The sequence below is a fragment of the Henckelia pumila genome, chromosome 3 (assembly GCF_033568475.1).
Source record: "Henckelia pumila isolate YLH828 chromosome 3, ASM3356847v2, whole genome shotgun sequence".
NCBI lineage: Eukaryota > Viridiplantae > Streptophyta > Magnoliopsida > Lamiales > Gesneriaceae > Henckelia > Henckelia pumila.
In genome coordinates this window covers 180,781,763-180,796,674 of record NC_133122.1, presented here as the reverse complement: position 1 = coordinate 180,796,674, position 14,912 = coordinate 180,781,763, and the positions used below count along the sequence as shown (strand labels likewise).

The following is a 14,912-nucleotide window of genomic DNA, read 5'->3' as shown; positions in this document are numbered from 1 at the left end:
TGGAGTTATCGGTATTCTGTAATGGGGTTTACATTATTTGAATTTATTGATTATTTTATATGGATATTTGTTGAGCATGTAATATTTTTTTTTATTTTTTGTTCTCTGGCTTCAGATTTAATTCCTGCGAATATCAGTTCCAACATCAATTCAATTCCTCTGTTAAATGGCTCAAACTTCAAATCATGGCAAGAGAATTTGCTTATAGTTCTCGGAGTCATGGATCTAGATCTTGCGATAAGGGTTGACCGTCCTCCTGCTCTTACTGATAAGAGTACCTCTGATGATAAGAGGGAGTTTGAAAAGTGGGAGAGATCGAATCGCATGTGTCTTATGATTATGAAGAAAGCTATTCCAAAAACATTCAGGGGCACGATGTCTAGCGACATCACTACGGCAAAAGATTTCCTTACAGATATTGAAAAGAGGTTTGTCAAGAATAAAAAGGCTGAAATTGGTACACTCTTGGCAAATCTAATTTCAATGAGGTATAAGGGTAAAGGCAATATCCGGGAGTACATTATGGAAATGTCTCATCTTGCTTCAAAATTGAAAGCACTTAAGCTTGAACTCTCTGAGGACTTGCAAGTGCATTTGGTTCTGTTATCTCTTTCTCATCAGTTTAACCAGTTTAAGGTGAGCTATAATTGTCAGAAAGAGACTTGGTCTCTGAATGAGCTCATCTCACACTGTGTTCAGGAAGAGGAAAGATTGAAGCAAGATAAGACAGAAAGTGCTCATTTTGCCTCTACCTCAAAAACCAAGGACAAAGGAAATAAAAAGAAGGGTAAGGAAGCTGCAGTGCACAACCTCTAAAGAAACAAAAGAAGGATCCTAGTGATTCTCAAAGTACTGCATGTTTCTTTTGTGGTGGTGAAGGGCATATGAAGAGGCATTGCACTAATTATCACGCTTGGCGTGCTAATAAAGGTATGCTTCTTAATATGGTTTGTTCTGAAATTAATTTAATTTCAGTGCCAAGACACATGTGGTGGATAGATTCTGGTGCAACAACTCACATCAGTGTGTCTATGCAGGGTTGCCTGGATTACCGAAAACCAAATGATGCTAAAAGATTCATCTATGTTGGTGATGGCAACTAAGTTCAAGTTGAAGCAATTGGGAAATTTAGATTATTGTTAAAGACTGGAATTTATTTGGATCTTTTTGAAACATTTATTGTACCGTCTTTTAGGCGGAATTTGGTTTCTATTTCTGCATTGGACAAATCTGGTTTTTCTTGTTCTTTTGGAAATGAAATATTCAGTTTGTTTCGTGATTCAAATTTAGTTGGTTCCGGTTCTTTATCAGGCTATGATAATCTTTATTCTTTGGATACTATTTCTTCATTTAACGAATCCCTGCAAATCAGTAAAGGCACTAAAAGAAAATTAATCAGTGAGAATTCAGCTGCGTTATGGCACAAGAGATTAGGACATATCTCCGAAAGGAGAATACAGAGACTTGTGTCAGACGAAATTCTCGAGCCTTTAGATTTTACAGATTTTAATATTTGTGTTAATTGTATAAAAGGAAAACAAACCAATAAGAGGAGATTTGAAGCCAACCGGACTTCAGGCGTCTTAGAACTTATACATACTGATATTTGTGGGTCATTCCTTTCGGCTTCTTGGAATGGTCAACAGTATTTTATAACGTTCACAGACGATTTTTCAAGATATGGCTTCATTTATCTCATTCATGAAAAGGCACAGTCATTGGATGTGTTCAAAAATTATAAAGCTGAAGTTGAAAATCAACTTGGCTTAAAGATTAAAACCGTTAGATCTGACCGTGGTGGTGAATACTATGGTAGATATGACGGTTCAGGTGAACAACGTCCAGGACCTTTTGCTAAATTCCTAGAGGAATGCGGTATCATCCCACAGTACACTATGCCGGGTTCGCCCACTATGAATGGTGTTGCTGAAAGACAAAACAGAACGCTTAAGGACATGGTGAGGAGTATGATTAGTCATTCTACCTTACCAGAATCACTCTGGGGAGAAGCGCTAAAGACTGCAGCATATATCCTTAACAGGGTTCCGACAAAAGCAACTACCAAAACCCCTTATGAACTTTGGACAGGCAAAAAGCCTAGTCTTAAGCATTTGCATGTTTGGGGATGTCCAGCTGAGGCAAGGCCTTACAAGCCTCATGAAAAGAAACTGGACTTAAGGACAGTTAGTTGTTATTTTATTGGATACTCTGCAAGATCTAGGGGGTACAAGTTTTATGATCCCACAACTAAGTCGATTTTTGAGTCGGGAAATGCTCGGTTCTTTGAGGATGCCGAGTTTGCGTGGGGAGATAAATTTAGAGATATTGTCTTTGAAGAGGAATATGTGAATATTCCCACAGGTGTTTTGGGAACTGATCAGGATATCATTTCTGACCTTGCCCAAGACACAATACAAGACAATACTGGAGATCCTCCCATTCAAGACAATATTCAGGATGAACAAACTCAAGCACCTCCAGAACCTATGCCATTAAGGAGATCCACTAGAGAGAGAAGAAATGCGGTGCCAGATGATTACATTGTATTTCTTCAAGAACATGAGGTAGACATTGGAATGATGGAGGATGATCCTATCAACTTCCGTCAAGCCATGGAAAGTTCTAACTCTCAAAAGTGGATTAATGCCATGGATGAGGAGATAAAGTCTATGAAAGACAATGACGTTTGGGATCTTGTCCCATTACCTAAAGGTGCGAGGCCCATTGGTTGCAAATGGATATTTAAAACCAAGAGGGATTCAAAAGGTAATGTGGAAAGATACAAGGCACGTCTTGTTGCAAAAGGCTTTACACAGAAAGAAGGCATTGATTATAAAGAGACTTTCTCTCCAGTTTCTTTGAAAGACTCTTTCAGGATTATAATGGAATTAGTGGCACATTTCGACCTTGAGTTACATCAGATGGATGTTAAGACAGCGTTTCTGAATGGTGACATTGATGAAACGATTTATATGGTGCAACCAGAAAATTTTGTGTCTGAAGATACAAATAATATGGTTTGCAAACTCAAAAAATCCATCTATGGACTCAAGCAGGCATCTCAACAGTGGTATTTTAAGTTTCATCAAGTGATCATCTCGTTCAGTTTTGAGATGAATTTGGTTGATGATTGTGTATACCATAAGTTCAGTGGGAGCAAGCTTATTTTTCTGGTTTTATACGTTGATGACATCCTACTCGCTAGCAATGATATAGATATGTTGCATGACACCAAGAGATTTCTAGCTAAGAATTTTGAGATGAAAGATCTTGGTGATGCATCATTTGTACTGGGTATCCAGATACATCGGGATCGCTCTCGAGGTATGCTTGGATTATCACAGAAAGGCTATATGGAGAAGGTTCTCAAGCGATAAGGGATGCAAGATTGTAAACCAGGTGATACTCCTGTGGCTAAAGGAGACAAATTCAGTCTCAATCAGTGTCCCAAGAATGATTTTGAGGAAAAGGAAATGCAGAAGATTCCCTATGCATCTGCAGTGGGGAGTCTAATGTATGCTCAGGTTTGTACACGTCCAGATATTGCATACGTGACAGGGATGTTGGCCCAATATCTAAGTAATCCAGGAATGGATCATTGGAAAGCAGTCAAAAGAGTTTTAAGGTACTTACAAAGAACAAAAGATTACATGCTCATGTATCGGAGGTTGGATCAGCTTGAGATCATTGGGTATACTGACTCCGATTTTGCTGGATGCCAAGATAGTATGAAATCTACTTCGGGTTACATCTATCTCCTTGCTGGAGGTGCCATTTCTTGGAAGAGTGCTAAACAGTCTCTTATAGCCTCTTCCACTATGGCAGCAGAGTTTGTAGCATGTTACGAGGCATCCAATCACGGAATATGGCTGCAAAATTTTGTCACGGGACTGCGCATTGTTGATGGTATTGACAGACCACTGAAGTTACATTGTGACAATAAGTCAGCAGTTTTATATTCCAATAACAACAGGAGCTCGACGAATTCAAAGCACATTGACATCAAGTTCCTGGTTGTTAAAGAAAGAATTCAGAGTGGACAGTTGTCTATTGAGCATATTGGTACAAACTCCATGGTTGCGGATCCGCTTACAAAGGGACTACCACCCAAATTGTTTCATGAGCATACAGCTCGTATGGGTGTTGTGTCAATTGAGGATTGAGGATATTCAGTTTTAGTGGGAGTTTGTAATTTTTAATGTTTTTCTGTTATAGACATTTTCAGTTATTTGGTTATTTTCTGCAGAAATAAAGTTTCAGTTTATTCACACTCTGATTATGGCTAAAGTTTGATCTCAATAAGGTTTAGGGAGGACCAGTTGGAAATAGGCATGTTATGATCACATTGCATGAAATTTCTATGCTGCACATCCATGTCATAATCCATGTCATTCAATTGTTTTGGCATATGTGACCATTGATGGGTCTAGTTACCATAAATGTAACGAAGGCTGCTTTGATCCTATGTTGACATGATTGATGGACCGGATTTAGCGTAGATACATTCAGGAATGACAGCGGTTTTGAGCTCATAAGGTTATTTTCACGAAACATAATTATAAGGTTATACATATAGCCCAAGTGGGAGATTGTTAGATCAATTTAATTATATGGGTTTATATGTGAATAATTATGTATTGTGGGCTGTCAGTTAAGTTGAGTCCAAAATAAAGTAATCAATTAAAGTTTTCAGTAATTGGACTTTAATGTATCTAATACGACGTGGGCCTTTTGATGTGTAGAGACTAAAATATTATTTCTGGTTTTGTGATGGGCTGAAACAGAAATAATAGAGATAATTAACAGAATTATCTATATAATGTGGTTATGGTCCCCAGATTACGTGTATCACGTTGTACTATCTCTAATCCCCATTATTAGAATAGAACCAGAGAGAAAACAAAGGGCTCTCAGGAAAAACGCGTAGATCTGGAAGATCAACCAGTCGTTCTCTACAGATTTCTACAGATTTAAGACCATGACTTCAGGTATGCTTCCGCTTTAAGTTTTTCAGATTAATCTTAATGATTTGCATGACGATTCTGGCTATAATTTTATGGATTTAATATTTTCAACAGAGGATTCCTCCAAAATGGAGGATGGTTTGGCCTCCAACCATCCTCTATTTGCATCCTCCATTTTGGAGGATGCTACAGTGATCCTCCATATTTCAAATAGAGGATGGATTTGGAGGATGGCATATTTACGAAAATGCCATCCTCCAAAACTATTTTTTAAACCTTGAAAATGATGAATTTATTTTTTAGTCCCTATTTTAAATTATTTTCAGTTTTTATATTAAATATTACTTGGTAAATTGGTCTAATTTTTATTATTTTGAGTGTTCTCCCATTTTATTTTTAAAATTAATTTTAGTGTTTAATTTTTTTAATTTAATTAAATTTTATTTGTTTTTTTTATAATTTTTCAATAAATTAATTGTAATTTTATTATTTTTAAATAACATTAAATGGAAATTATGAACAAAGTAATTAGAAACACACAAAACAATTTAGCACAAACATTTTATTCAAAACACGATTTACTACAAACATTTTGTCGACTTAATATAACTTGAAAACCATGCGATTATTTTGACACGAGAATAAATCACCAACAAAAAAAAAACACAAATAACAATAAAAATAAACACACTCGTCGTAATCAAGAAAATAAACTAGTAGTCCGATTTGTTTTAAAAAAATAAAATAGAAAATGGAGTATTTGGTAATATTTAGAGGATATGGGTTGGAGAAATTTTTTGAAAATAAAGATCACGAATCTCTATTTAGAGGATAGAGGATGAAATATAGAGGATATGGGTTGTAGATGACCTTATTAAAGCCAATATTCTTCTCGATTTTTGGTAGCCGATAATCGTAAATAAGATCGACCAATCTTAGGAATAAAATCGACTAACCTAGGAAATAAATAAAATTTAAGAGTCGACTGTATCATACGAGTGGATACTCGATTGTTCGGTTTAGTGGTTATTCAACCGCTCAATTGGGTGACTGGTAAACTATTCAGTTACGTGGCTTAACTGAATTGAATTCCTTTGCTCAACTGATTTCTTGCTTGACTTAACTGGGTTTTCTTGACTGAACGGTTCTCACATAAATGAACTGGTCTTCTCAAGTAACTGAACTTTAGTTTAACTGAACTTGTTTTCTCGAGTGACTAAACTATCTCCTTAAATTAATTGGTTCAGTTCTCCTTTGCTCTACTGGTCTATTCCATTTCCTTCTCGAGAGTCCAACTGACATCTCAATTGGTCAGTTTTCTCGTCGTTTACTCAAGGGACGATGGACATGTTCACTACACATATAAGCTACATGCTCAATCAACTAACATAGGATCCTAAGTGTTTCGTTAAATTCTTCTTCAAATACCTTTTTCTTCCATTTATTCTTCTACTTCATGCAAGATGATGTTTGACATTTAAATAAACCACCTAATATCGAACAAGAAATTAAAAATAAAAATAAAAAAACTCTAATAATTTATATAAAACCATTCCACTCATGACCAAAACAAGATATAATTGATAAACAACTCAAAACTTATAAATTTATAAATAATTCAAACCAAGAATTTGTTGTTAGTTTAATCACTAGAAAACAGTTCAAAATAATATGATAGAAATTTAACATGATAAAAATTATTACTAAACCTGCCCCAAAAATTCACTCATTCATTCAATTTATAGTTTATCCATTCTGAATGCTCTTCAATTGTCATTTTCTAGAAATCGATATTTTTTATTGGTTATTAAGCAAATCAAGAACTTTTTATCTAGTACTAGTATGATGATTCAAGTTTGGGACCTCCTTGATAGCATCCCAACAGCCTTCACCTGCATTCTCTATTGATTCTATTTTAGAAGCCACCTTCTCAAGAGTGTGAGAGAGCCTATACATAACATTTGTATTAATATTCTTGAATGTACTTGATTTTGCTTCAAGCTCGGTCCAATCGTTTTCTAGTGGTTGGAAGAACCTCCAGACTTATGGGTTGAGATGATGATGGTGGAGAAGACTCTTCGAAAAATGAAAGTTCATATGAAGATTCTTGTCTATAGCTTTGCACGAATTAACCAGTATTTTGATCAAACACATAATCATATAACAAATTAGTACTTTTATTTTTCCTTCCATCTTTAATGTTCTTGCATCAATGTCATCTCTTAGTTCTATCGAGTATTTTTCGATAGCAATTCCATTCCCAACAACAATTCTCAAATCTTCATAATCCACAAAATTATATGTTCGATAATGTTCATGTTTTGGGTGAGACTGCAAAGTATGAAAAATTACAATTGTTAATACTAGTTATAATTTTAATCATACATGCAAATTTTATTTTAAATAGAAACGCAAACCTTAAAATAATCCTCCCGTATTCTCCAAGAGCCGTGAATTTTTTCGTCTCAGGATCCCATCCAAAACCAGATTTATGACGTATAATATTATAATAGTCTATGTACCTTTGTTTAAACCACTTTAAACGACTTGGATATTGTGTGAAAGTTTTTTCACACGCAAGTTTATTGTTTAAAATTGACAGTATTTTTGTTTTTACGATTTTTTTTTTGCTTAAGACTTCACTCCTATCACGTCATCCATACGTGGCAGCCTCAACTATGAATTTTAACAATATGTTGGTCTCTTTAGTTGATGTAATAAAATTAAAAATGAAAGTTTGAGATAAAGCATATATTAAAATATCCAAAATAAAAATACAGATTAATGGAAAATGGAAACAAATTAAAATCTTCATTCATATTAGAGCCGAAAATTTGGGTTAGACTCGTCGGGTCTGCCTGTCCTGCCACGCAACAACTAAAGGCGGCCTAGGCGAGCCAACCTGCGGCGGACCTGATTAAAATTTTATATATTTATTTATGGTGATATATGTATTTTTTAATGAAAGTTATGATTTTTTTTGTATTAATTACTTTGTATAAAATCTACACGTATGAAATCAATAATTAAAAATTTATTAATATGTTTCTATTAATATTTATTTATTTATGAAATTTATAATTAATTATAATCATTTTTATTTTATTTTTATCTGTAGTGAACCAACCCGCGGGCCGGCTCGGCTAACCCACAACCCACCTTGGGTTGGGTTGAGAATTTTCAGCCCGCCAAAATGGTGGGCCGGCCGCCCTCAACCCGTCAAACGGTGGGTTTTTTGTGGGCCGACTTGTCCCGCAATGAATTAGTCCGTTCGACAGCTCTAAATTTCAGATATTGAAGCATGTCTCACAAGGTACAACAATTTTAATAATAATCTCATAGCCCATACTGAATTTTGATTCGAATGAGAGCCAAAGTGTCAAGTCTCTCACTTGCTTGGTTTGGATAATTAATGGAGAAGAGAATCGAAGAAAGCAGAATAGGAAACAAATGTTCATCCGATGTTAAATCTATCTCAAATTTCTTGTATTTTTTATTCACATAATTATACTAGGAAGAACCAATTTCTTCTTGGAGTAATTTTGGCAACCAGTTCGAGAAGTAATATATTAGGTCTCCCAAATTTCCAGAAAAATAGAAAATTAAAAGCATATGTATACTATTTCGTTAATTTGACAAAATACTACAGTGTGTTTTGATTCATGGGTTCCATGGAATTTGGAATTTCAAATCTCATTCGAGTGTTTGACATAAGTGAATTTTGAAATAAGATTGATATTTGGTGAGATTTTATGTAACTAAATGAAATCCCAACAAAAATGAAAAGATTTTGTAGTGACCCTTACTCGGATCACCTACTAAACAGAACTTAGGCATGCAATTAACTTAATCAAAACAGTAATCAGAATTAAGCTGCGAAAACCATAAACATTATACAATCCCAAGTAAAGGAATTTGTAAATACCCAAATATAATACAACCAAATCGAATAGTTGTATCAATCCAATAACAACAGAATAAAACCTAGGCGAAGTTCCAGCTGGCCAACCACTGCCTAGCCCCACTTGGATCCACCCGCCTCGTCCAATCACAAACCTGCCCCATGGAATAGGGTGTCCAGAAACACAGGGTACGAGACGTGAGCATAAAACGCTCAGTGCGAGAGTATGAGTATACATACATGCAAAGTGAACTCCTTATAAACTCGAAGTCAAGGATCAGATAACAGAGACAGACCGGGCCCTGGTATGTAGCACGCTGTGCCGTCGCTTCAGGAGGTGGCTCCCATACCATAATATAAGTGGATATGCAGGACCCAAATCGATGGAAGTCCAACCACTAACAGGATAGGGAAAAACCCTACTAACAGACATCTCGAAGGAGATAACTCAGTATGCAAATGAATGCAGCATAATCAATGACATATAAACCATGCAGTCACATAATACATGCATACTCAGTCAGGATATCTCGAACAGTACTTCCGTACCTCAAATCAGTGCAAGCTCTACCAACTCTAGGTCCAAGCCTATAGTCTGCTCTACACTGCCAAATGATACTACTATCATTAAAGTGCTCTAAAAGCCTTAACTAAGCTATTGCATACTCCTAAATATATATAGGAAGCAAAAGCTATACCTTCGTCCGTCGTTAGCCCTTTGATGTCGATGCCTCCAGAACATGGGCACAACTCCGCTACGACTATCGAACGCCTCGACGACTCCCGGGTCAAGCCTAGGAAGGTTAGAACAACTCGAATATGACTAGAGTAGAGAGGAAATCAAGAATTGGAAATTGAAAATGAATTCTCGGCCTTCTATTTATAGACAACGATCGGAGCCTCCGATCCTCGATCGGAATGTCCGAACCTCGATCGGAACGTCCGATCCTGACATCAGAGCTTCCGAAGATCCTGATCTTCCACGTGTCAAAATATCACTTGTTGACTTCGGATAGGGGTGATCGGAGCTTCCGATCCTGATCGGAGCTTCCGATCCAACCACACGTCATGGATGACGTAATATCATCGGTGCCTCCGATCGCTCATCGGAGCTTCCGATCCTGTTCGGAGCTTCCGAACTCACCTTCAAGCTTCCGAACTCTTTCCAAGTAATTATGATTAATTCCTTTAATTACTCAATTAGGGTACGGGCTACTACATTCTCCCCCACTTAAGATATTTCGTCCTCGAAATCAGATCTTAAGTACTGAATGTAATACAGAAATCAAAAACATTCTTTATTCAAATCAAACGTTTACAGAGTTTGTAACTGAATACAACTTAAGAATGAAATCAAAACAACTCAGGATGGTCTTCACGCATCCTGTCCTCAAGTTCCCAAGTAGCTTCCTCAGTGCCTCGGCGCTGCCACTGAACTAAAACCAGAGGAATGACTTTGTTCTGCAAAACCTTATCCTTATAATCCAGGATACGAATAGGTTTCTCAACATAGGTCAAATCCTTACTCACCTGAACCTCAGACTGCTGCAGAATATGAGACTCATCCGCCACATACCGTCGCAACAGAGATACGTGGAACACGTCGTGAATACGTCGTGAATACCGAAAAGATGCGGTGGCAAGGCTAGTCGATAAGCCAAATCGCCAATGCTCTCCAAGATCTCAAACGGACCGATAAACCTAGGAGACAACTTGCCCTTAAGGCCAAATCTGAGAATCTTGCGGAAAGGTGATACTCTCAGAAACACTTTCTCTCCGACATCGAACTGGAAAGGCCTACGCTTGGTGTTAGCATAGCTGTCCTGACGATCTTGTGCAGTCTTAATCCGTTTCTTGATCTGATCAACAATGTTTATCGCCTGCTAGATAAACTCCGGTCCCTCAGCCTGTCTCTCCCCCACTTCTTCCCAGAAGAGTGGAGTACGACAACGTCACCCGTACAACGCCTCAAAAGGTGCCATCCCAATGCTAGTATGATAGCTGTTGTTGTACGCGAACTCGATCAATGGCAAGTGATCCTGCCAGGCTGAACCAAAATCCATGACGCACGCTCTAAGCATATCCTCCAAAGTACGGATAGTGCGCTCTGACTGACCATCAGTCTCCGGATGATAGGCAGTACTCAAACTGAGAGTAGTACCCATCGAACGCTGAACACTCCCCCAGAATCTAGAAGTAAACCTGGGGTCCCGATCGCTGACAATGCTCACAGGCACTCCATGAAGTCGAACGATCTCCTGAATGTACAACCGAGCCATACGATCCACATTGTACTCCCGGCTATAGGCAATGAAATGCGCTGAATTGGTGAGTTGGTCCACCACAACCCAGATAGCATCACAGTTCCTCGGGGATAACGGCAAATGGGTCACAAAGTCCATTGTGATAAACTCTCATTTATATTCAGGAATAGGCAGACTGTGAAGCAATCCTCCAGGTCGTCGGTGCTCTGCCTTGACCTGTTGACACATCAAACATCTCGAAACAAACTGATAAACACTGCGTTTCATTCCCTTTCACCAGAAACGAGTACGTAGATCCTTGTACATCTTGTTGCTCCCAGGATGAATACTCAACTTAGTGCGATGTGCCTGAGACAAAATCTCCTCTCGCAACTCTTCATCCTGCGGAATCACAAGCCTACCAGACAAACACAGAAAGCCATCTGACTGATAATGAAATCCAGACGAGCTACCCTCGTTAGCTAGACGAGCTAAATGATGGGTCTTCGAATCAGACATCTGAGCATCTCGAATCCGCGAATACAAAGCTGGCTCAGATAATATCGCAAACATCTGGATACTCTGCATACCTTTCTTATGCTTGAAGGTATATCCTGAAGTACAACAGTCACTGATCGCACTAGACATCGAACAAGTCTGAAGTGCGGATAGTCGCACCTTGTGACTCAATGCATCAGCGGTGAGATTAGCAGCTTCCGGATGGTACTTAATCTCGCAATCATAGTCCTTAAGCAAGTCCATCCAACGTCTCTGCCTCATGTTCAACTCCGCCTGAGTGAAAAAATACTTGAGACTCTTATGGTCGGTGAAGATCTCAAATTTCTCGCCATACAGATAATGACGCCAGAACTTCAAAGCGAACACAATGGCTGCTAACTCCAAATCATGGACTGGGTAGTTGTCCTCGTGAAGCTTCAGCTGTCTAGAAGCTTATGCGATCACATGACCATTCTGAGTCAGGACACAACCTAACCCTTGAAGAGAAGCATCAGTATACACCACATACCCTCCAGATCCTGACGGTAATGCCAACACCAGCGCAGAATTCAACCGCCGTCGAAGCTCACAGAAATTCTCCTCACACTTGGAGGACCACTCGAAATCGACACCCTTGCGGGTAAGCTGCGTCAAAGGTCGAGCTAGTTGAGAAAAGTTCAGAATGAAGCGACGATAATACCCTGCTAGACCCAGAAAACTACGGATCTCAGCAACCATCATCGGACGCGACCAATTAAGCACCGCCTCAATCTTGCTTGGATCAACAGAAATCCCCTCCCTGGATATGATATGGCCAAGAAAGACCACTCGATCCATCCAGAACTCACACTTGCTCAGCTTGGCGTACAACTGCTCATCTCGAAGAGTCTGCAGTACCAACCGCAAGTGAGAAATATGTTCTTCCGTATTATGCGAATACACCAAGATGTCGTCAATGAAGACCACGACAAACTTGTCCAAATACTTCCTGAAGACACGGTTCATCAGGTCCATGAATAAAGCCGGCGCATTAGTCAAACCAAATGGCATAACTAGAAACTCGTAATGCCCATAGCGAGTACGGAATGCAGTCTTGGCTACGTCCTGATCTCGGACTCTCAACTGATGATACCCAGATCTCAAGTCAATCTTGGAGTAAACTGAAGTTCCCTGCAGCTGATCAAACAAGTCATCAATACGAGGCAACAGATACTTGTTCTTCACAGTGACTCGATTCAGCTGCCGATAGTCAATGCACAGCCGCATTGACCCATCCTTCTTCTTTACAAAAAGAATAGGAGCTCCCCAAGGAGATACACTAGGACGAATGTACCCCTTGTCCAAAAGATCCTGTAGCTGATTCTTTAATTGACGCATCTCTGACGGAGCCAGACGATACGGTGCTCGAGAAATAGACGAAGTACCTGGAATCAACTCTATGCCAAACTCGACTTCCCTAGCAGGAGGAAAACCCGGAATCTCATCAGGAAAAACATCTGGAAATTCATCCACAACAGGAATACTCTCTATCCCAATGCTCTCAGCGGACAAATCAACTGCATAGATAAGGTAGCCTTCCCCGCCAGACTCTAGAGCTCGACAGGCTCTCAAAGCTGATACCAAGGGCATCGGGGGTCGCGCTCCCTCACCATAAAAAAACCAGCTCTCACTTCCTTCCGGATGAAAGCGTACTAATCTCTGATAGCAGTCCACTGAAGCTCGATAGGTAGTCAACATATCTATTCCCAGAATGCAATCAAAGTCGTCCATCGCAAGAACCATGTGATTCGCTAACAGAATGTTCCCCTCGAACTCTAAAGGGCAACCCATCACTAGACGCTTAGCCAAAGCAGATTGACCCGTCGGAGTAGAAACAGACATCACTACGCCTAGTGTAATGCATGGTAACTTATGCCTCTTAACAAAACGTGCAGAAATGAAGGAATGAGATGCACCAGTGTCAATAAGTACAAGAGCAAGTATATCATAAAGCAGAAATGTACCTGCGATGACTTTTTCATTCTCCTCCACTGCCTGATCATGTCTCAGGGCAAACACCTGGTCAGAAGCTCATGGCCTCAAATGAGAACTCCCAGCAGGCTGTCCCTGCGACCTCTGTTGAACGGTGGCCTGAGAACCAGATCCTGAACCAAAACCAGAACCTCCTCCCCCAGATAGTGGACAATCCCTCCGGATATGACCAGTCTCTCCATAACGAAAACAAGCTCCAGAAGCTCTACGGCACTTGTCGGATGGATGTTTCTTCCCACAATGATCACACTTGTCCTTCTTTCCGAAACGGACAACATCAGCAGAGCCAGAGGAAGAAGAAGTAGATCCAGACTTCTTGAAAGATTGGGCACGGGGACCCAAAGAACTAACAGGCCTCGACTGAGGGAAAGATCTGTTCCGCCGAATGCTGTCCTCTGCCTGGTGACAACGGCTCACCAAACCCTCGTAGGACATGTCGTCACCAACCACCACACGGTCATGGATCTCAGGGTTAAGGCCCTGAAGGAACAGATTATACTTCATCCCAGAGCTGTCAGCAATCTTTGGGCAATAGGATAGCAGATCAAAGAACTTCTGCTGATACTCGTCAATAGACAAGGCTCCCTGTCGCAGACTCAGTAGCTCGCCCGCCTTCGACTGACGGAGTGCAGGAGGAAAATACAGCTTCTGAAAAGCTGTGCAGAACTCGGCCCAGGTGGCCACTCCTCTCGCCGCAACAAAAGGTGCAGAAGATAACCCAGGGTTTCCATCTTCTGCTTCTCGGTGCATCGGAAAGTCTGAAAAGTCGTCTCCATACGGTCTAACCAGTTCTCCGCATCCTCCGGAGACTCACCTCCAATCAAGGGCTTAGGACCCATAGCTAAGAATCGACGCACAGTGAAACGCTCGTCGTCATGATGACGATGACGCCGTTCTCGACGACGCTCTCGGTCGGCATCGCCCCAACGACCGCCTCCACTTCCATGGCTACTTTCATCATCGTAGTTTGCCATCTACAAAAATACTTCATGATGAGACTAAATCCCAAGAATACTTTGCATGCTCTGATACCATAAATGTAGTGACCCTTACTCGGATCACCTACTAAACAGAACTTAGGCATGAAATTAACTTAATTAAACAGATATCAGAATTAAGCTGCGGAAACCATAAACATTATACAATTCCAAGTAAAGGAATTTGTAAATACCCAAATATAATACAACCAAATCGAATAGTTTGTATCAATCCAATAACAACAGAATAAAACCTAGGCGAAGCTCCAGCTGGCCAACCACTGCCTAGCCCCTCTTG

General features: G+C 39.6%; 1 protein-coding gene across 1 annotated transcript; it reads left to right on the top strand.

Moving 5' to 3' along the window:
• Window positions 1-3,380: 3,380 nt before the first annotated feature.
• LOC140890094 (secreted RxLR effector protein 161-like) lies at window positions 3,381-4,163 on the top strand. The gene has a single exon (XM_073297850.1). The coding sequence runs from the start codon at window positions 3,381-3,383 to the stop codon at window positions 4,161-4,163; it is 783 nt and encodes a 260-aa protein (XP_073153951.1).
• Window positions 4,164-14,912: the final 10,749 nt, after the last annotated feature.

Excerpts from the sequence above, each read along its gene's own strand:
- LOC140890094 (XM_073297850.1), top strand. The coding sequence starts at position 3,381 with ATGCAAGATTGTAAACCAGGTGATACTCCTGTGGCTAAAGGAGACAAA.